Source organism: Cetorhinus maximus, chromosome 23, assembly GCF_964194155.1.
Source record: "Cetorhinus maximus chromosome 23, sCetMax3.hap1.1, whole genome shotgun sequence".
In the NCBI taxonomy this organism is placed as follows: Eukaryota; Metazoa; Chordata; class Chondrichthyes; order Lamniformes; family Cetorhinidae; genus Cetorhinus; species Cetorhinus maximus.
In genome coordinates, this window is record NC_135901.1 from 61,027,992 (window position 1) to 61,050,199 (window position 22,208).

General features: G+C 44.5%; 2 protein-coding genes and 1 pseudogene across 2 annotated transcripts in view; 1 reads left to right on the forward strand and 2 right to left on the reverse strand.

Annotated features, from left to right (window-relative positions):
• The window catches only part of LOC144698069 (uncharacterized), a 207,830-nt gene that overhangs the window by 54,161 nt on the left and 131,461 nt on the right, over positions 1 to 22,208 (forward strand). The window lies entirely within an intron of this gene.
• Positions 1,220 to 3,796, reverse strand: LOC144697670 (uncharacterized). Its single transcript, XM_078569690.1, has 2 exons — positions 3,791 to 3,796; positions 1,220 to 2,461 (listed from the first exon to the last, which is right to left on the reverse strand). Exon 2 carries the CDS (start codon positions 2,351 to 2,353, stop codon positions 1,220 to 1,222), a length of 1,134 nt encoding a protein of 377 aa, XP_078425816.1. The 5' UTR covers positions 2,354 to 2,461; positions 3,791 to 3,796.
• On the reverse strand, positions 7,993 to 20,449 carry LOC144697671 (uncharacterized; annotated as a pseudogene).

The following is a 22,208-nucleotide window of genomic DNA, read 5'->3' on the forward strand; positions in this document are numbered from 1 at the left end:
TAAGTCGATAGTTATCACATTTTAGTGGAAAGGTTTTGACATTTACTCTTAGTGGCAGCTCAAGGGCTTGTGTTGCTGATTCTGATCATTCTAGTAACTTTAATACGTTATCTACGGTTTGTCATCAAGAAATTAGGAAAAAAAGCTCGGAGCTTAGAAATAGTGAGGTTAGTCAGAAATCTGTTGTGAGAAGTCAATAAGGGGGGGAGATCTGTAGGAAATCACTGTCTGATAACCTAACAAAGTCTTCAGAAATGTATTGAGTATTATAGGAATGGCTCTCTCCCTCTCTCTCTTGCATTGGAAAAAAGATTCCTGGCTTGACAAACACAGGACAATGTATCTGTTACCTCATAGGGATGGACTGGGTAGTTACGGGGCAGAATTTCTAGTGGGGACTGAAAATGATGGCTTTGATCTTCCTGATTTTTAACTGGGGGAAATTTCAGCTCATCCAGTACTGGGTGTGGGATAAGCAGTTTGATAATTTAGGGACAGTGGAGGAATGGAGAGGGATGGTGGTGAGGTAGAGCTGGGCGTTGTCAGTGTACGTGTGAAAACTAACACCGTGCTTTTGGATGATGTCACCGAGTGGCAGCATGGAGATGAGAAATAGGATGGGCCAAGGATAGATCTTTTTTAGGATGGGTGAGGACTGGATAAACAGTGAAAGGGACAGTACTGGAAGGGAGAGAGAACCATTAACATTATAAGCTAACATGGAGAAGTTGGATGGACAGCAGTTCAGTGGGAATTGGGTCACTGGAGCAGAAGGCGAGTCTCATGGACAAGATGAGCACTGAGAGGACATGAGGGGAGATGGGAGAGAATCTGGAGAAAGATGTGGGTTCAGGGCTCAGACAAGGGGGGATTTTAGAGACAGTTTGTTCCGCTGGGTTAGTGGAAGGGAGGGAAGCAGCAGAGGCAGCTGATCGGATTGTCTCAATCTTAGTGACAAAGAAGCTCCATGAGCTCCTCACGCTTGTTGCTGGTGGTGAGGATGGAGGAGACAGGGGTGAGGGAGAGCCCTTCGAAAGGAACTAACCTGTGTTAGAGATATTAAAAAGACTTGACACACAGTGTTTAACATAAAGCTGATTTATTTGACTTTTATCCAAAATATAAACACCTGCAGCTGGGCTGGAGTTTATTAACATCAGCAGAAACAGACCCCAGTGAACATGGTTCAGTCCTAGATGTGATTAACAGAAAAATCCAATCACTGTAGTTTCTTGTGAATTCGCTGATGTGCAAGTAGGTTGGATGAGGAAGTGAATCCCTTCCCACATACGGAGCAAGTGAACAGCCTCTCCCCAGTGTGAGTGCGCTGGTGTTCAGTGAGTTGAGATGATCGCCTGAACCCAGTCCCACAGTGAGAGCACCTGAATGGTCTCTCATCAGTGTGAACATGTTGATGAAGCATCAGTCCCCTGGTACTTTTATAGCACTTCCCGCAGTCTGGGCACTTAAATGGCCTCTCTCCAGTGTGAACTTGCTGGTGTGTCAGCAGATTGGATGAATCAGCAAATCCTTTCCCACATTCAGAACAGATAAAGGGCCTTTCTCCAGTGTGAAGCAGCTGGTGTGTCCGCAATGCCGATGACTGAGTGAATCCTTTGCCACACTCTGAGCAGGAGAATGGTCTCTCCCCAGTGTGAACTCGCTGGTGTACAGTGAGTTCAGATGGTCGCTTGAACCCAGTCCCACAGTGAGAACACCTGAACGGTTTCTCGTCAGTGTGAACACGTTGATGGGAAATCAGTTCCTGGGAACTTATATAGCCTTTCCCGCAGTCTGGGCATTTAAAATGTCTCTCATCAGTGTGAACACGTTGATGGTGTGTCAGCAGGTGGGATAACTGAATGAATCTCTTCCCACACTCTGAGCAGGTGAATGGCCTTTCTCCAGTGTGAACTCGCTGGTGTGTCAGCAGGTCAGATGATTGAGTGAATCCCTTCCCACACTCGGAGCAAGTGAACGGTCTCTCCCCAGTGTGAATTCGCTGGTGTACAGTGAGTTGAGATGATCGTCTGAATCCAGTCCCACAGTGAGAGCACCTGAACGGTTTCTCATCAGTGTGAACATGTTGATGGTACATCAGATTTCTGGAACTTTTAAAATGCTTCCCGCAGTCTGGACATTTAAAAGGTTTCTCGTCAGTGTGAACTCGCTGGTGTTTCTGCAGGGTGGATGAATCAGTGAATCCCTTCCCACACTTGGAGCAGGTGAATGGTCTCTCCCCAGTGTGAGTGCGTTGATGAATTTCCAGTGCAGATGGGTAACTGAATCCCTTCCCACAATCCGGACATTTCCATGGTTTCTCCATAACGTCAACGGTGCTTTTTCCTTCCATGTTCAAAATGCGATGATATTCAGCTTGCTTAATTTGGGGGACTTGGTCAGATCCTGATGTGATGTTTGGTTTGAGTTTCCCAACTGCAAATCCTCCCCTTCTAACACCCTGTGGAATTGATTTAAAACAGAAAAAAGGGAGTGAGAGAGAACCCACAAAAACACAAAGGCAGGTTGTGAAATTGAGCTGAATGAATCTGGGAATTTGTGGGGCCGGCACGAGGAAAAAGTGACCATGAAAACTGCTGGATTGTCGTAAAAACCCAACTGGTTCACTAATGTCCTTCAGGGAAGGGAACCTGCCACTCAGTCTGATTGTACACAAGACTCTGGCATCTATAGGAGGAGGGAGGGAGAGGGAGAGAGAGTTGGGAGCGGCAAGGGGTGCAGGAGAGAGATTTCACATTTTTACAATTCACAATCTCCAAAATTACAAATCTCCACGGCCTAGAAGGACCAGGGTAGCAGGTGCATCTGAACATCATCACCTCCAAGTTCCCCTCCAAGTCACACACCGTCCTGGCTTGTCTGACATCCACTGTCTTCAGTCCCCACTACAAACTCCACTCCCTAGCCACCGACTCCATCACTCTCCCTGACAACTGCTTGCCGCTGAAGCAGGCTGTTCACAAACATGGTGAAATATTTCACCCCAAGATGAGTTTCCAACCACATATCCACATAATCACCAAGACCGCCTATTTCCACCTCAGTAACATCGCCCGACTCCACCCCAGTCTCAGCTCATCTGCTGCTGAAACTCTCATCCATTCCTTTGGTACCCCGAGACTTAACTATCCTAACGCAAGCCTGGCCGGCCTCTAACATTCAACCCCATGCAATCTCCAGGTCATCATAAACTCTGCTGCCCGTGTGCTTACTCGCACCAAGCCTTGTCCACCCATCACCTCTGTGGTCACTGACCTACAAAGGTCAAAGATTCAAAGTTCAAGATGCAACAAATTTTTAAATTTCTCGTTCTTTCAAATCCCTCCATGGTCTCGCTCCTCCCTTTCTCTGTCATCTCCTTCAGTTTCACAATCCTCCCAGAGATTTTCACTTTCTCTAATTCCGGATTGCTGACAATTCTCAATTTTAATTGCTCCACCTTTGATCACAACTGCTGTAATTGCCCCCTATAAAGATGGCGACCGCACATGCACACTGCTGCAATTGCCCCAATGAAGATGGCGACCGCACATGCGCACTGCTTTATATTGGTCCAATAAAGATGGCAATCGCACATGCGCACTCCTGCACCTTGCGTCCTAAAAAGATGGCGGCCGTTAATCTGGGCCCTGATATAGGGAGAAACGACGCTGCCGCCAAGTTAGTGCAAACGCCTGGCCGGAAACTTGTAATTTGCGATTTGAGGCATGCAGTAGATATTTATGAAGCCGGCCCACCGATTGGCTGGCTCCTATTCCCCATCACTGACCCGCTGGCTCCGCTCTTTGTCTCTCCTCCCTGAGCCGACGCAATCGCCACGCTCCTCCCAGCACCGCAACTGCGCATGCGCTTGGTAGTGCTCGGAGGGCGCATGCTCGAGTCACAGCCTGACACTGCGCCTGCGCGATAATCTCCTACAGTGAGGATAGAGCATATTCTGCCTCTCGCTGAATGCTGGGTAATCACAACGCCATTGAATTATGTTATTGTTGAATGCAAAATTATATTGTGTGATCCGATTATGATTGGAGCTAAAGATATTAAATTATGACAAAAACAGAATTACCTGGAAAAACTCAGCAGGTCTGGCAGCATCGGTGGAGAAGAAATCAGTTAACGTTTCGAGTCTTCATGACCCTACGGCAGAACTGAAATTATTAAATTATGAAGTCAATTGATGCTGCAACTAAGTGCACAGGAGGAGAACCTACCACCTGGTCTGTGTGCCTACGTGACAAGAGAGGGAGGGAGATGGGACAGGGTGAAGATGAAGGATTTTTTCATCTGCATCACAACCAGAATTTTGACAGGAACTCCCAAACCTAAAGTTTCCACCACATAGAAGTAGGAAGGTAGCAGATTCATAGAAACTCATTCCTCATCTCCAAGTTTCCATCTTAGCCACACACCATCCTGTTTTGGGCATATTCTTACTGTTCCTTCGTCGCTGAGTGAAAATGGTGAAAATCAGGATTTTACCTCATGGCCTTGTGGAAGCACCTTCACTGGACAGTGGTTCAAGACGAAGGTGGCCCACCATTACTTTCGCAAAGGTAACTGGGGATGTGCAATACACTCAGTAGACTTGCTGCAAACACCCACACACCAATAATTAAAAGCCTGTACAGAAATATTTGCTTCTAAAACAATACTCTTTTCATAAGAACATAATATAAGCGAGCAGGAGTAGGCCATTCAGCCCTTCGAGCCCAGTCCACAATTCAATGAGCTCATGGCTGATCATCTACTTTAATACCATTTTCCTGCACTCTGTATTCCTCGAAGTTTTTAATATGTAGAAATCCATCAATCTCAGTCTTGAACATAATAAGAGACTGAGCCTCCACAGCCCTCCGGGGCAAAGAGTTGCAAAGATTCACATCATTCTCAGTGAAAAAATTCCTCCTCATCTCAGTCCTAAAAGGCATCTCTCTTAGTCTAAGACGGTGTCCCCCAGTTCTAGATTCCCCCACCACCCCAGCCAGAAAAATCATGCACGGAAAGATGAGTGGCAGATCAGATGATTGGACAGAATATAAAAACAGCAAAAATGACCTAAGATGAATAAGGAGGGACAATTAGAGTACTAGAGAAAGCTAACTAGAAATATAAAGACATATGGTAAGAGTTTCTATTGATATTTATAAAAGAAAACGTGAGCATGTAAATGGGCATGAGAAAATGTAATAAAGTGAGCATTTGTCGTACAGAAAGTGAGCCTGGGGAACTGATAATGGAAAATAAGGAGATAGCAGATGAATTGAACAGAGATTTTGCATTGGTCTTCACTACTGTGGATACTATAACATCCCAGAAATATCTGTAAATCAGGAATTGGAAGGTAGGAAGGAGCTCAGGAAAATCACCAGGGTAGTGGGACTAAGCAAATTGTTGGAGCTGCGGCTGACATGTCCCAGGGTCTTGATGAAATTCAGGTTCGGGTCTTTAAAGACGTGTCTAGTGAGAGAGTTGATGGTATTTGTTTTAATTTTCTAAAATTCCGTAGGTTTGGGTTAGGTTCCATTAGATTGAAAAGTGGTAAATGTAACTCCTTTACCCAAAAAGGGAGAGAGGCAGAAAACAAGAAACTTCAGGCCAGTTAGCTTAACATCTGCCATTGGGACAATGTTGGAAGCGATTATTAAAGATGTTATAGCAGTGCACTTAGAAAAATTCAAGGTAATCAGGCAAAGTCAACATGGTTTTGTAAAAGGGAAATCATGTTTATCTAGTTTATTGGAGTCGTTTGAAGAAATAAAATGTGCTGTGGATAAATGGGAACTGATGGATGTACTGTATTTAGACTACCAGAAGGTATTTGATAAGGTCCCACCTCAAAGGGTATTGCAGAAAATAAAAGCTCATGGTGTCGGAGGTAACATATTGGCATGGGTAGGAGATTGGCTTGCTAATATGTGACTAAAATATAATAATTTTCATAATATTCTGGTTTATTTTAAAGTAGGTTTATGGGTGTATGTACAGGTGGTTCTGTCTGTATGATTTAATTACATTTGAAGTCAAGTAGACTGCAAGTTTGAAATCATCAGAAGAAGCTAAGTGTTGAAATGTGCTTGGCATGCTAATTAGTAAACATGGATGTAAGGTGTGGAGGGAATTGTTATTTTTAGATACATTAAGGGATTGTTTGGATTTCAAAGGGATCTTATTCTGTTTACAACCAGTCAGATAAGCAACGCTAAGGGGTGTGTTTATTTTCCCAAAGGTTGCTGACAATATTGGCAACATGAACGTTTTTTTATATTATGAGGAAGATACAGTTTCAAAGGCACATGGGACAATAGAATTTACATATTAAAGAGAGAGAAATATAAAAGAAAATGAAAGGAAAGGGCCATGTAAGACCTAACAAGAGAAACATACGTTAGGTTCTGATGAATCGAGTGACTCTGTCAGGTTTTGATCTGATGTTTGGTTTCAGTTTCCCGCCTTCAAATCCTGTTCTTCTAATATCCTGTAAAAAAAATCATCGGAGTCAGTCCAAGAATAGAAATTGAGAAGAGACAAACACTTCTCTTGGTTTGAGTTTGCTGTGTGTAAATCCTCCCCTTCTAACCTCCGGAAAAGGAGTTTCCAAAATCCATCCCTGTCAGTCCAGGATAGAAATCCACAACATTCTCTCCTCTTGCTACCTGGACCACGATGACCGCGCATGCGCCCTGCTGGATCGTTTCGGGCCTCCAAACTGTGGTCGCGGCTCCATAGCTGTTACGGGCCCGTTCGGTGCTAACGTGAGCTCTATAGGCACTTAATCCGCTTTTGAGACTTCCACTGGGTGTTCCTGAACCCTCCCCACCCACTTGGCCACCTCCATTACCCTCCAAAACACGGCAAGTTCTCTCCGATTGCACAGTCGATATAACCACATCCCTACAGCTGCAGCACCCACACTGCGCATGCACCGTCGGACACTAAACTGCGCATGCGCCATGCTTTATCTCCGGTGCGCCTGCGCAAGCGGCGCATTGAGTGAGAACAGGGCACATTCTATCTCGCCGCGAATTCTGGGTAACATCACCGCCATTGAACGGAAATATTATTCAATCGAAAATTGGAGTAATAGGGCCAAGAAAGAAAATTATTAAATCAATTGATGCAGCAAACAAAGCGTGCTAACGCGGGCCTCATAACTTCTTATTCAGGTTTTGAGGCCTCCGCTGGGTGTTTATGAATCCTCCGCACCCACTCCGCCGCCTCCATTACCCTCCTACAACCGGCCGTTTTTCCCCGGCCACAGAATCGAGATGTCTGCCTCCCCGCAACCGCAGCACTCGCACTGCGCATGTGCTAGTCTAAAAGCGAAATGCGCACGCTCGAGTCACAAATGCCACTGCGCCTGCGCAAGAGGCTCCTGCATTGAGAATAAGACACATTCTGCCTCGCTACGAATGCCGAGCAAGAGCACCGTTCAATCGAAAACTATGTTATATGATCCGATTATGATTGGCGGCATAGGACCAATATATAAAATTATTAAATAAATTGATGCAGCAACCAAAGTGCACGAACCCTCGAGCAGTTTTGTACTGAGTGTAATTAACAGCAGAACAAACCCTTACAGTTCGATGTGAACTCACTGGAATCTCAGAAACTGGGGTGAACAAGTGATTTTTTTCCCCCATATGAAAAATCTAATCTGTGTCTTGCCAGAATGCACCATTTGTGGATAAAATGCTTTGAACTTTTAAGGCTGGAGTGTTAACAGATGGAGAAACCGAGTAAATCCCTCCTCACATGTGAAATAGCCGAATGATTCTCTCTTAATTTTGACTGTCTCAGTAAATGGGACGACCGAGTGAATTTCTGCCCACCTTCAGCTGGTGAACTGTCTTTTCGCAATGGGATTTTACCCATGGGTTTCCAGCTCAGACATGGATCTCTAGCCATTCTGGTAAGGGATACCAGATTCTCAACACTTTACACTGATAGAAAATCAAAATACTGCAGATGCTATAAATCTGAAATTAAAACAGAACATTCAGAAATTCTCATCACTTCTGCTAATGAACGTGGAAACAGAATCATAGTTCATATTTCAGGTCTGTGACCTTTCGTCAGAACTGTATAACTGGATTCAAGTTCAATGACCTGAAACATTCACTCTGTTTTCACTTCCATAGATATTGCTAAGTGTTCCCAATATTTTCTGTTTTAAGTTCGGATTTCCAGCAGCTGCAGTATGCTGGTCACTGTGAATCAGTTTTCTCTCACTTAACGTTACCTGGTTAAATAGGTAAAAGATCGAGGTTTTAAATAATGAGACAGCAGTTACTGTCACTCTGTTCGACATGAAATGAAACAAAATGGCAATTGCTCATCTTTAAAAAAATCTTTCATGGGATGTTGGTGTCGCTGTCAAGGGCAGCATTTGTTCTCCATCCCTAATTAACCTTGAACGGGATGACTTGCGCAGCTATTTCAGAGGGCAGCTAAGAGTCAATCGCATTGCTGTGGGTCTGGAGTCACATGATTGGGTAAGGACGCCACATTTCTGTCCTGAAAGGATATTAGTGAACCAGGTGGGTTCTCAGGACAATCGAAGAAAGCTTCAATTCACCATTATTGAGAGTAGCTTTCAATTCCAGATTTATTAATTCAATTCCCAATTCACCAAGGTGCATTCAACAGCATCTTCCAAACCCGTGACCTCTACCACCTCGAAGGACAAGGGAAGAGGATGATAGGAACACAATCACCGGCAAATTCCCCTCCAAGACTGACTTGGAATTGTATCGCCGTTCCTCCACTGTCACTGGGTCAAAATCCTGGCAGCCCCTCCTCAACAGCACTGTGGGTATACCTGCACCACATAGACTTCAGTCACTCAAGAAGAGGCTCACCAACATCTTCTCAAGGGAAAATTAATGACGGGCAAGATATATATTGGCCGAGCCAGCGATGCCCGCATCCCATGGAAGAATGAAAAATCAAAATCTCAATTTGTGGTGGAATCTGAAGCCCTATGCCTGGGCCTCTGGATTAATTCTCACTGATATTACTACTGTACCACCTCCATCCCGAAACAATTCAGGGGTAAACCTTCCACGTGAGACCTAAGTGAGGTGGGGGGGGGGGGGGGGGGGGGGGGAGAGAGAGAGGGAAGGGTAAAACTCCAAGAAGTATGACTAATGGGAAACAAAGCAGCTGGTTAGCATGTGGGGGGGTGGATTCAACTTCATGGAAAATTATGAAAAAACTGAAAAGAAAGGAGAGCCCAGGAGAGGCTATTAAAGTCTCCAGAACACAAAATAGGACTGAGTGTTTCGAAAGGGCTAGGAATCTAACTTCAAGCACATCAGATAAAGGGACGACAATGAGAAAGGGGACGGGAAATACAGGACTGAAGGTGTTGTATCTGAATGCACGCAGTATGCAAAATAAGGTATATGAGCTTTTGGCGCAGATTGAAATTGGCAGGTATGATGTGGTGGGCATTACGGAGACATGGCTGCAAGGGGATCAGGACTGGGAGCTAAATATCCAAGGATGTACATCCTATCGAAAAGACAGGCAGGTTGGCAGAGGGGGTGGGGTTGCTTTGTTAGAAAGAAATGAAATTAAATCGATAGCAAGAAATGACGTAGGGTCAGATGATGTCGAATCTGTGTGGGTAGAGTTGAGGAACCCAAAGGTAAAAAAACCATAATGGGAGTTATGTACAGGCCTCCGAACAGTAGTCAGGATGTGGGGCACAAGATACACCAGGAGATAGAAAAGGTGTGTAAGAAAGGCAAGGTTCCAGTGATCATTGGGGATTTCAATATGCAGGTAGACTGGGAAAATCAGGTTGGTAGTGGATCCCAAGAAAAGGAATTTGTGGAATGTCTACGAGATGGCTTTTTCGAACAGCTTGTGGTGGAGCCCACTAGGGAACAGGCAATTCTAGATTTAGTGATGTGTAATGAGGCAGATTTGATAAGGGAGCTTAAGGTGAAAGAACCCTTAGGAGGAAGTGACCATAATATGATAGAATTTACCCTGCAATTTGAGAGGAAAAAGCTGGAATCAGATGTAACGGTATTACAGTTGAATAAAGGCAACTACAGAGGCATGAGGGAGGAGCTGGCCAGAATTTACTGGGAGATGAGCCTAGCAGGAAAGACAGTGGAACAGCAATGGCAGGAGTTTCTGAGAGTAATTTGGGAGACACAGCAAAAATTCATCCACAGGAAGAAGAAGCATACTAAAGGGAGGACGAGGCAACCATGGCTGACAAGGGAAGTCAGGGACAGCATAAAAGCTAAAGAGAAAGCATACAACGCGGCGAAGAGCAGTGGGAAACCAGGGGATTGGGAAGCCTACAAAGACCAACAGTAGACAACTAAAAAAGAAATAAGGAGGGAGAAGATTAAATATGAGGGGAAACTAGCCAGTAATATAAAAGAAGATTGCAAGAGTTTTTTTTAGATATATAAAGGGTAAGAGAGAGGAAAAAGTGGACATTGGGCCGCTAGAAAATGACACTGGACAAGTAGTAGTGGGGAACAAAGAAATGGCGGAGGAACTGAATAGGTACTTTGCATCAGTCTTCACAATGGAAGACACGAGTGACATGCCCAAAGTTCAAGAAAGTCGGGGGGCAGAGTTGAGTATGGTGGCCATTACCAAGGAGAAGGTGCTAGGAAAACTGAAAGGTCTGAACGTGGATAAATCACCTGGACCAGATGGATTACACCCCAGAGTTCTGAAGGAGATAGCTGAAGAGATAGTGAAGGCGTTAGTGGTGATCATTCAGGAATCACTCGAGTCAGGGAGGGTCCCAGAGGACTGGAAAATCGCTAATGTAAACCCCCTGTTTAAGAAGGGAGTGAGGCAAAAGACGTGAAATTACAGGCCGATTAGCCTGACCTCGGTCGTTGGTAAGATTTTAGAGTCCATTATTAAGGATGAGATTTCAGAATACTTGGAAGTGCATGGCAAAATAGGGCAAAGTCAGCATGGTTTCATCAAGGGGAGGTCATGCCTAACAAATCTGTTAGAATTCTTTGAGGAGGTAACGAGTAGGTTAGACAAAAGAGAGCCAATGGATGTTACCTACTTGGACTTCCAGAAGGTCTTTGACAAGGTGCTGCACAGGAGGCTGCTCAGTAAGATAAGAGCCCATGGTGTTAGAGGCAAGGTACTAGCATGGATGGAAGATTGGCTGTCTGGCAGGAGGCAGAGAGTGGGGATAAGAGGGTCCTTCTCAGGATGGCGGCCGGTGACTAGTGGAGTTCTGCAGGGGTCAGTGTTAGGACCACAACTTTTCACTTTATACATTAATGATCTAGATGAAGGAACTGAGGGCATCCTGACTAAGTTTGCAGATGATACAAAAATAAGTGGAGGGACAGGGAGTATTGAAGAGGCGGGGAGGCTGCAGAAGGCTTTGGACAGGTTCAGAGATTGGGCAAAGAAGTGGCAGATGGAATACAATGTGGGGAAGTGTGAGGTCATGCACTTTGGTAGGAAGAATAGAGGCATAGACTATTTTCTAAATGGGGAGAGAATTCAGAAATCTGGAGTGCAAAGGGACTTGGGAGTCCTAGTCCAGGATTCTCTTCAGGTTAACTTGCAGGTTGAGTCAGTAGTTAGGAAGGCAAATGCAATGTTGGCATTTATTTCGAGAGGACTAGAATAGAAGAGCAGCAATGTGCTGCTGAGGCTTTATAAGGCTCTGGTCAGACCACGTTTAGAATATTGTGAGCAATTTTGGGCCCCGTATCTCAGGAAGGGTGTGCTGGCCCTGGAGAGGGTCCAGAGGAGGTTCACGAGAATGATCCCAGGAATGAAAGGCTTAACATTTGAGGACTCTGGGTCTATACTCGATGGAGTTTAGAAGGATGAGGGGGGATCTGATTGAAACTTACAGAATACTGAAAGGCCTGGATAGTGTGGACGTGGGAAGATGTTTCCATTAGTAGGAGAGACTAGGACCCGAGGGCACAGCCTCAGAGTAAAGGGAAGACCTTTTTGAACAAAGATGAGGAGAAACTTGTTTAGCCAGAGAGTGGTGAATCTATGGAATTATTTGCCACAGAAGGTTGTGGAAGCCAGGTCATTGAGTGTATTTAAGACTGAGATAGATAGGTTCTTGGTTGGTAAGGGGATCAAAGGTTACGGGGAGAAGGCGGGAGAATGGGATTGAGAAACTTATCAGCCATGATTAAATGGCGGAGCAGACACGATGGGCCGAATGGCCTAATTTCTGCTCCGATGTCTTATGGTCTTATAACTGGGTAATATCACGTTTCAAGCAAACACAACGACCACAGCACAACAAAAACAAAAAAAAATACTGGAAAAACACAGCAGGCCTGACAACCCCTGTGGAGAGAAAGACAGAGTTATCATTTCGAGTCCGTGTGACTCTTCCTCAGAGCTGAGTTTCGAGTCATACGGACTCGAAACGTTAACTGTCTTTCTCTCCACAGATGCTGCCAGACCTGCTGAGTTTTTCCAGCATTTTTTGTTTTTGTTTCAGGTTTCCAGCATCCACAGTATTTTGTCTTTAACATAATGACCACTGCACTCGGGAAATCAGTGTCACACATTCTGTATAGAGGGGAAATGGCCACACATGTGTCACTCTCATTCTCAACCAGAAAATGCTGGAAATACTCAGCAGGTCAGGCTGAGTCTGTGCAGGGAGAAACAGTTAACGTTTCAGGCTGCTGAACTTTCATCAGAACTGGAAACAACTTAGATGTTACAGATTTTCAGAAAGTTCACAGACAGGGAAGCGGGAAAGGGGAGAGAACAGAAGAGAAGGTTTCTGATCAAATGGAAGACAGGAGAGAATAAATAACAAAAGGGATGAGGATGTAAGGGAAAAGCGATGGTGATGGAATTAGTAAAGAAACTAAAGGTGGGAGAGTCATTCTGTGTCTGTCATTTATTTCTGCTCTGATTGGAAATGTGTTGTTCCTCTGTTGACCCATTTCACTTCTGTCCCACACTGAAAACTCTCAATCCTTGAGATTGATGGGATTGAACCATGGAGTTTCAAGAAAGATTGGCATGGATTTTGGAGGTGACCAGGACTTCGGAGAGAAAAGGGTGGAGAGAAATGGGGAGATAGTTTGCAAGGGCATTTGGGTCAAGGATTGGTTTTATTGAGGAGGGAGTGATGATGGCAGATTTGAAGGAGAGGGAAAGTGCTTCAAAGGAACTAAGTTGTGTTCGAGATATTAAAAATACTCAACGCACTGTGTTTAATACAGAACTGATGTATTTGATTTTTATACAGAATATTAACCAGAGTGACAGGGCTGGGGTTTATTAACATCAGCAGAAACAGACCGCAATGAACATGTCCTGGATGTAACTAACAGCAAAATCCAATCACTGCAGTTACTTATGAAAACACTGGTTTTTCACCCGGTTAGCTGACCGAATGTTGGAAGGGATTCACTCAGAGCAGGTGAACAGTCTCTCCCCAGTGTGAACTCGCTGGTGCGTCAGCAGGTGGGATGACTCAGTGAATCCTTTCCCACACTTGGAGCATCTGAACGGCCACTCCCCAGTGTGAACTCGCTGGTGTACAGTGAGTTGAGATGATAGCCTGAACCCAGTCCCACAGTGAAAGCACCTGAACGATCCCTCATCAGTGTGGGACACCAGTTACCCAGAACTTTTAAAGCACTTCTCGCAGTCTGGGCATTTAAAAGGCCACTCGTCAATATGAATTTGTTGATGTGTCTGTTGGTGGGATGACTGAGTAAATCTCTTCCCACACTCAGAGCAGCTGAACAACTTCTCCCCATGAGAATTCGCTGGTGTCTCAGCAGGGTGGATAACTGAATGAATCCCTTCCCACACTCTGTACAGGTGAATGGCCTCTCCCCAGTTTGAGTGTGCTGGTGTATGGTGAGTTCAGATAAACGCCTGAACCCAGTCCCACAGTGAGAGCACCTGAACGGTCTCTCGTCAGTGTGAACACGCTGGTGCGCCAGCAGGTTGGATCAATCAGTAAATCCAGTCTCACACTCGGAGCAGGAGAACAGCTTTTCCCCAGTGTGAACCCGCTGGTGTATCACCAGGCTGGATGACTGAGTGAATCCTTTCCCACAAAAGGAGCAAGTGAATGGTCTCTCCCCAGTGTGAACTCGTTGGTCTGTGAGCAGATTGGATGAATTAATGAATCCCTACCCACACTCTGGGCAGGTGAACAGCCTCTCCCCAGTGTGACTGTCCTGATGAGTTTCCAGCTGAACTGTATAAGTGAATCCCTTCCTGCAATCTGCACATTTCCACAGCTTCTCCCCATTGTGGCTGTATTTATGGTTTGACAGGCCAGATGATTCGCTAAAGCCTCCTCTACACACAGAACACGTGTACGGTTTCTCCCCACTGTGAACGGTGCTTTGTCCTTCCATGTTCAAAATCCGATGATATTCAGGTTACGACAAATTGGGTGAGTCCATCAGATCCTGATGTGATGTTTTGTTTCACTTCCCCAAATTAAAATCCTCCCCTTCTAATACCCTGTGAAACTGATTTAAAACAGAAAAAAGGGAGTGAGAGAGAACCCACAAAAACACAAAGGCAGGTTGTGAAATTGAGCTGAATGAATCTGGGAATTTGTGGGGCCGGCACGAGGAAAAAGTGACCATGAAAACTGCTGGATTGTCATAAAAACCCAACTGGTTCGCTAATGTCCTTCAGGGAAGGGAACGTGCCACCCGGTCTGGGTCTACACAACACTCTGGACTCCATCGGAGCAAATAAGAGAGCGAGGTGGGCGAGGCACTGGATAAAGCAGAGGGATAAACTCTAAATCTCCATCCCTGGAAGGACCAGGGTAACAGGTGTATGTGAACACCATCACCTCCAAGTTCCCCTCCAAGTTACACACCGTCCTGACTTGTCTGACATTCAGTACTGGATGAACAGAAATTTCCTCTATTTAAATATTGGGAAGACTGAAGCCATTGTCTTCAGTCCCCGCTACAAACTCCACTCCATAGCCACTTGCTCCATCCCTCTACCTTGCTGGGAGTTGGAGTGGACGGACCCGTGGGAGATACTTGGGAGCTGAGAAGTGCCGATAAATATATTACGGGGATTCGAGTGAGGCCTACCTTGCTGGGAGTCAGAGCTTAGCGGACCTGCAGGAGACAGTGGGGAGCTGAGCAACACCTACAAATACAGACCAGGAATTTGAGTGAGGAACGCCTATAAATACAGACGGGGTATTTGAGTGAGGAACGTCTATAAATACAGGGTGAGGATTTGAGTGAGGAATGTGTATAAATACAGAGTGAGGATTTCAGTGAGGAACGCCTATAAATACAGACAGGGTATTTGAGTGAGGAACGCCTATAAATACAGATGGGGTATTTGAGTGAGGAACGTCTGTAAATACAGATGGGGGATTTGAGTGAGGAGTGTCTATAAATACAGACGGGGTATTTGAGTGAGGAACGTCTATAAATACAGCTGGGGGATTTGAGTGAGGAACGCCTATAAATACAGATTGGGGATTTGAGTGAGGAACGTCTATAAATACAGACCGGGGATTTGAGTGAGGAACGTCTATAAACACAGACGGGGGATTTGAGTGAGGAATGGGCTGTTTCACTGTTGCAGCTGCTGTGAGGCAGCAGGAGAGGGGGGAAAGAGGCAACTGTGATGTCACAGGAAGCTGGTACGTTGATTGGTCGGTAAGTGTTCAGTCGAAGGGACAGTGTGTGAGAAACCAGCTTAGGACAGGCGAGTTCAGGTAGATCTATAAATAAAAATAACTTTACAATAATAAACCAAAATTTGAAAACTTTAAAATTCAAATAAAACAACAAAGATTTTAAACAAGCAGTAAAATAGAGTTATTTAAATAAACATCTAATACACATCCCTTGTAGTTAAGAAGCATATAATCTTTAGTAGTCAGTGGTACTAGCATTCAGTAAACACAGTAAATTGTAGCATACATAGGAAGAAAGTAATTAAAGTAAATTAACTAAATAACATAAGTTAGAATGGTAGGACAGGGGTTATGTTGCAGCTGTGAGATGTGGGAGCTTTTGGATGCCAAGGGAATCCATGACAAACACGTTTGCAGGAAGTGTAAGCAGCCTGAGGAATTCTGGATCAGGATTATTGATCTGGAAACCGAAATGCAGACACTGTGCAACATAAGGGACGTGGAGAAATACCTGCATACTTTGTTCCAGAAGACAGTCACACCTCTTAGAAGAGGGTCATCTGTTTGATCAGCAGTGAGGGACAGGAGGATGTGACTGTCAGTGAGGCAGGTAATGGGACTGAGCAGGCAGTAGTGGAGGAGCCTCAGACTTTGCAAGTGTCAAACAGGTTTGAGGTGCTCACAACCTGTGTGGATGAAAGCGAAATGTGCAAGGTGGACGAGCTGGCTGGCCATGACACTGTGGTACAGGAAGCCATTCACGCAGGGGGAGCAAAAAGGAATGTAGTGGTAGTAAGGGATAGTATAGTGAGGGCATTGACACTGTTTTCTGCAGCAAAAAGTGAGAGTCCAGATGGCTATGTTGCCTGCCCAGTGCCAGGGTTTGGGACATCTGCTCAGGGCTGGAGAGGGACTTGCAATGAGGGAGAGAATCCAGTTGTCGTGGTCCATGTACGTACCAATGACATAGGTAGAACTAGGAAAGAGGTTCTGTAAAGTCAGTATAGGTACCAAATTATGTATCAGAAACTCAAAGGTAATAATCTCTGGATTATTACCTGAGCCACGTGCAAATTGGCATCGGGCAAATAAGATTAGCGAGACCAATGCGTGGCTCAAAGATTGGTGTGGGAGAAGTGGGTTCCGGTTTGTGGGCACTGGTATCAGTGCTGGGGACAGTGGGGGCTGTACCATTGGGACGGTTTACACCTGAACCATGCTGGGATGAGTGTCCTCACAAATCGCATAGCTAGGGAAGTAGAGAGGGCTTTAAACTAAATGAGAGCAGTGAGGGATCAAGCTTGGGTAGAGGTAGCAATTCAAGGTGTAGATTCAAGACAGGAGAGCAAAATAGTAATATGAGAAATGATGGTCAGAGAATGGCAGGAAAGGACTGAGAGAAAAAGCCTAAGAATAAATCAACAGTCAAGACTAGATGTTACAACGGTAACAAAAAGACAAGACTGAAGGCTCTCTATCTGAATGCACATAGCATTCAAAACAAAGTAAATGAATTGATGACTCACACAGAAGTAAATAAATATGATCTGATAGTAATTATGGAGACGTGGCTGCAGGACAACTAAGATTGGGTCCTTAATATTGAGGGGTACATGACATTCAAGGAGAATAGGAAGCTAGGTAAAGGTGGAGGGGTTGCATTGTTAATTAAATAGGGCATTGGTGCAATGGTTAGAGATGACCTTGGATCAGGAGATCAGGATGTAGAATCGGTTTGGATGGAGATGAGGAATAGTAGGGGAAAAATAGTCATTAGTGGGAGTGGTTGATGGGCCCCTAACAGCAGCCATAGTGTAGGAAAGTATTCAAGAGAAAATATTGTGTGCTTGTGATAAAGGGACGGCAATAATCATGGGTGATTTTAATCTACACATTAACTGGAAAAATCAGATTGGCAGTAATAGCCTGGATGAGGAGTTCTTAGAATGCTTTTGAGATAGTTTCTTAGAGCAGCATGTTCAGGAGCCAATCAGAGAGCAGGTTATATTTGACTTGGTATTGTGTAATGTAACAGGATTAATTAATGACCTCAGAGTAAGGGCACTGCTAGGTAGCAGCGAGCATAATATGGTTGAATTTTACATCCATTTTGAAAGGGAGAAGAGTGGGTCAAAGACTAGTATCTTAAACTTAAGTAAGGGCAACTATGTGGGGATGAAAACTGAGCTAGCTGAAGTGAACTGGGAAACTAGCCTAGAGGATAGATGAATAGAGAAGCAGTGGCAGACATTTAAGGGGATATTTCAAAGTATTCAGAATGAGTACATCCTGACCATAAAGAAAAATTATAAGGGGAGGACCCACCATCTGTGGTTAACTAAAGAAGTTAAAGAAAGCATCACTTAAGGAAAAAAGCATACAACTCCGCAAAGATGAGCAGCAGGACAGATGATTGGACTGAATATAAAGAACAGTCGAAAATGGCTAAAAGGTTAATCAGGAGAAAGAAATTAGAGTGTGAGAGGAAGTTTGCTAGAAATATAAAAATGGATAGCAAGTATTTCTACAGGTGCTTAAAAAGGAAAAGAGTGAGCAAAGTGAGTGTTGGTCCTCTAGAGGGTGACAGTGGGAAGTGAATAGTAGATAAGGAAATGGTGGAAGAAATGAATAATATTTTGCTTCTGTGTTCAATATAAAGGATACAAAAAACATTCAAGTAATAGCTGCAAATCAGAAGGTGACAGGAGAAAGGAAATTGGTGAAATTGAAATCACTGGGGAAATGTTACTGAGCAAATTGAAGGAGCTGCTGATGTCAAGTCTCTGGGACCCAATGAACTACATCCTTGGGTCTTAAAAGAGGCGGCTAATGCGGTAGTCGGTGCGCTGGTGTTAATTTTCCAAAATTCGCTCAATTCTGGAAAGGTTCCGTCAGATTGGAAAGTAGCAAATATAACCCCTCTATTCAAGAAGGGAGGGAGGCAGGAAACAGGAAACTATAGGCCAGTTAGCTTGACGTCTGTCGTGGGGAAGTTATCAGAATCATTCATTAAGGAGGTTATAGCTGGGCACTTAGAAGAGCTCAAGGCAATCGGGAAGAGTCATCATGGTTTTGTGAAAGGAAAATCCTGTTTAACCAAATGATTGGAATTTTATGAAGGAGTTACAAGCGCAATGGATAAAGGGGAGCCTATAGATGTACTGTACTTGGATTTCCAGAAGGCATTTGAGAAGCTGCCACATCAAAGATTGTTTTGCAAAATAAAAGCGCATGGTGTAGGGGGTAACTTATTAGCATGGATAGGAGATTGGCTGGCTGGCAGAAAGCAGAGAGTATGTGTAAATGGGTCTTTTTCTGATTGGCAGGATGTGACGAGTGGAGTCCCACAGGGGTCTGTGCTGGGGCCTCAACTTTTTATGATTTACATCAATGACTTAGATGAGGGGAGTGAAGACATGGTCGCTAAATTGGCAGATGGCACAAAGATAGGTAGGAAAGTATGTTGTGAAGAGGACATGAGGAGGTTGCAGATGGATGTAGATAGGTTGAATGAGTGGCCAAAGATCTGGCAAATGGGGTGAAATGTGGCAAAATGTGAAGTTGGTCACTTTTGCAGCAAGAACAAAAAAGCAGAGTATTGCTTAAATGGAGAATGGCTGCATAATTCTGAGGTGCAGAGGGACCTAGGTGTTCGAGTAAATGAGTCTCAAAAAATTTGTATGCAGGTACAGCAAGTAATTAAGAAGGCTAATGGAATGCTATCCTTTGTTACGAGAGGGGTTGAACATAAAAGTAAGGATGTTATGCTTCAGTTATACAGGACGGCACCTTGAATACTGTGTGCAGTTTTGGTCTCCTTATTTAAGGAAGGATATAAATGCATTGGAGGCGGTTCAAAGGATGTTCACTAGATTGATATCTGGAATGAGCGGGCTGTCTTATGAGGAAAGATTGGATAGACTGGGCTTGTTTCCACTGGAGTTTAGAAGAGTGAGAGGTGATTTGATTGAAGTATACAAGATCCTGAATGGCCTTGACAAGGTGGACGTCGAAAGGATGTTTCCTCTTGTGGGTGAGTCCAGAACTAAGGGGCTCTGTTTCAAAATTAGGGGGTTGCCCTTTTCGGACAGAGATTAGGAGAATTTTTTCTCTCAGAGGATTGTGTGACTTTGGAACTCTCTGCCTCATAAGGCGGTGGAGGCGCGATCATTGAATATTTTTAAGGCACAGGTAGATTTATTATTGTTAGGCAAGGGAATCAAAGGTTATCGAGGTTAGATGGGAATGTGGAAATTCAAACACAAGAAGATCAGCCATGATCTTATTAAATGGCACAGCAAGCTTGAGAGACCAAATGGTCTGCTCCCGTTCCTATTCCATATGTTCTTATGGTCTCTCTTCAGTGTGAATTCGCTGATGTATTCGCAAGTGGGATGACTGAGTGAAATCCTTCGCACACTCAGAGCAGGTGAATGGCCTCTCCCCATTGTGAAACCACTGGTGTAACAGCAGTTGGGATGACTGAGTGAAACCCTTCCCACACTCGGAGCAGGTGAACGGCCTCTCTCCAGTGTGTAGCTGCTGGTGTATCAGCAGGCTGGATAACTGAGTGAATCCCTTCCCACACTCGGAGCAGGTAAATGGTTTTTCCTCAGTGTGAACTCACCGGTGTCTCAGCAGGTCAGATGACTGAGTGAATCCCTTCCCACACTCAGAGCAGGTGAACAGCCTTTCCCCGGTGTGACTGCGTCGATGGATTTCCAGCAGGGATGGGTAATTGAATCCTTTCCCAGAGTCCTTATATTTCCACGGTTTCTCCATGGTTCAAGTGTCCCTGTGTCTCTCCAGGTTTGATGATCAGTTGAATCCTTGTCCACACATAGAACACGTGTACAATTTCCCCCTGCTGTGAATGGTGTGATGTTATTTCAGGCTGTGTAACTGGTTAAAGCTCTTTCCACAGTCAGTTCACTGGAACACTCTCATTCGGGTGTGTGTGTGTCTCGGTGCTTTTCAGGTCACACTGATGTTTGAAATCTTTTCCCACAGAAAGAACAAACATTTCTACTTCCACATTCAAAGACCAATGCTACTCAGGTTCTTATGAATCAAGTGACTCTGTCAGATCTTGATGTGATGTTTGGTTTGAGTTCCCCCTCTGGAAATCCTCCCCTTCCGATACCCTGTAAAAGGAGTTTACAAAAGTGATCGCTGTAAGAACAGGATAGAAATTCAGAGCAGACAATTCTCATTTCTATGGAACATTATTTCCTGTCTTCTTCTCCCAAAGCTGCAAATCCCTGTCCCACACACTCTCCCTCCTCCCTGTGCTGAAGCCAAACAGAGTTTTGGATAATTCTTCCAGTATCTTTTTAACAAATTTGTCCAACTGAAGATAACAATATGTTTCATCATTCACTTGAGTCATTACTCGTGACAAAACATTAATCTGAAACCCCCTGACCTACCATACAGAATAGCAGACATTAACCTTGTGTCCAAAACTTACTGTGTGGAGATTTAATGAGCGATTATGAAGGTGGTTTCTCCAAACCTCCCAGGATTTCCTTCCTTCCTTCTCTCCCTCTCTAACAAAGTTAAACCTGGGATCAGTCTCATGGTCTATTCCGGTTCCTGCTTCTCTTCCTGATGACTAATTAACTCCAATTAAACACTGAGAAGACTGAAGACACTGTTTTCAGTCTCTGCTCCAATCTCCATTCCCTAGATACCAACTCCATCCTTCTCCCTGGGAACAGTCTGAGATTAAACCAGGCTGTTCATAAACTCGGTGTTACATTTGATCTTGAGATCAGATTCTGACCTCATATCTGTGCCATCACTAAAATCGCCTGTTTCCACCTCTGTAACATTACCTGCCCTCACCCTGTCTCAGTGCATCTGCTGCTGAAACCCTCATCGCTGCCGTTGTTACCTCCAGACTTGAACGACTATCCCAACACACTCCTGGCTGGTCTCCCACATTCTACTCTCTGTAAACATGAAGCCATCCAAAAGTCTGCTGTCCATTTCTTCACTTGTAGCAAGTCCTGTTCCTCTGTCACACATTTGCTTCCTGACCTGCCTTGGCTCCCGGTCAAGCAACAGCTTGATTTTAAAATTCTCATCCTTGTTTTCAAATCCCTCCATGGCCTCACCCTTCCTTATCTCTGTAATCTCCTCCAGCCCCACAACCCTCTGAGATATCTGCACTGCTCGATTTCTGGAATCTTGTACATTCTCCATTTTAATCGCTCCAGCGTTAATGACCTTGCCTTAAGTTCACTCATTCCCAAACTTTGAAATTCTCTACCTGCATGACTCCCTCTGTCGATCACATTTTCCCCCTTTAAGACACTTGAGTATTGCTAAAAAAAGAGACATTCTGTCAAAATCTTTTATCTTGTACTCATCAGGACAGACGCAAGAACATCAAATTTCAAAGATTATCAGTCGGGCTCATAATGTGGCTCACTTATGCTTGCTAGAAGCTACATATATTCATACACAGGGAACTGTCCACTGCAGACAGAAGAGGCATGTCCAGGGATGGGGCCGTTTGTTGAATTAAACAAAAGCA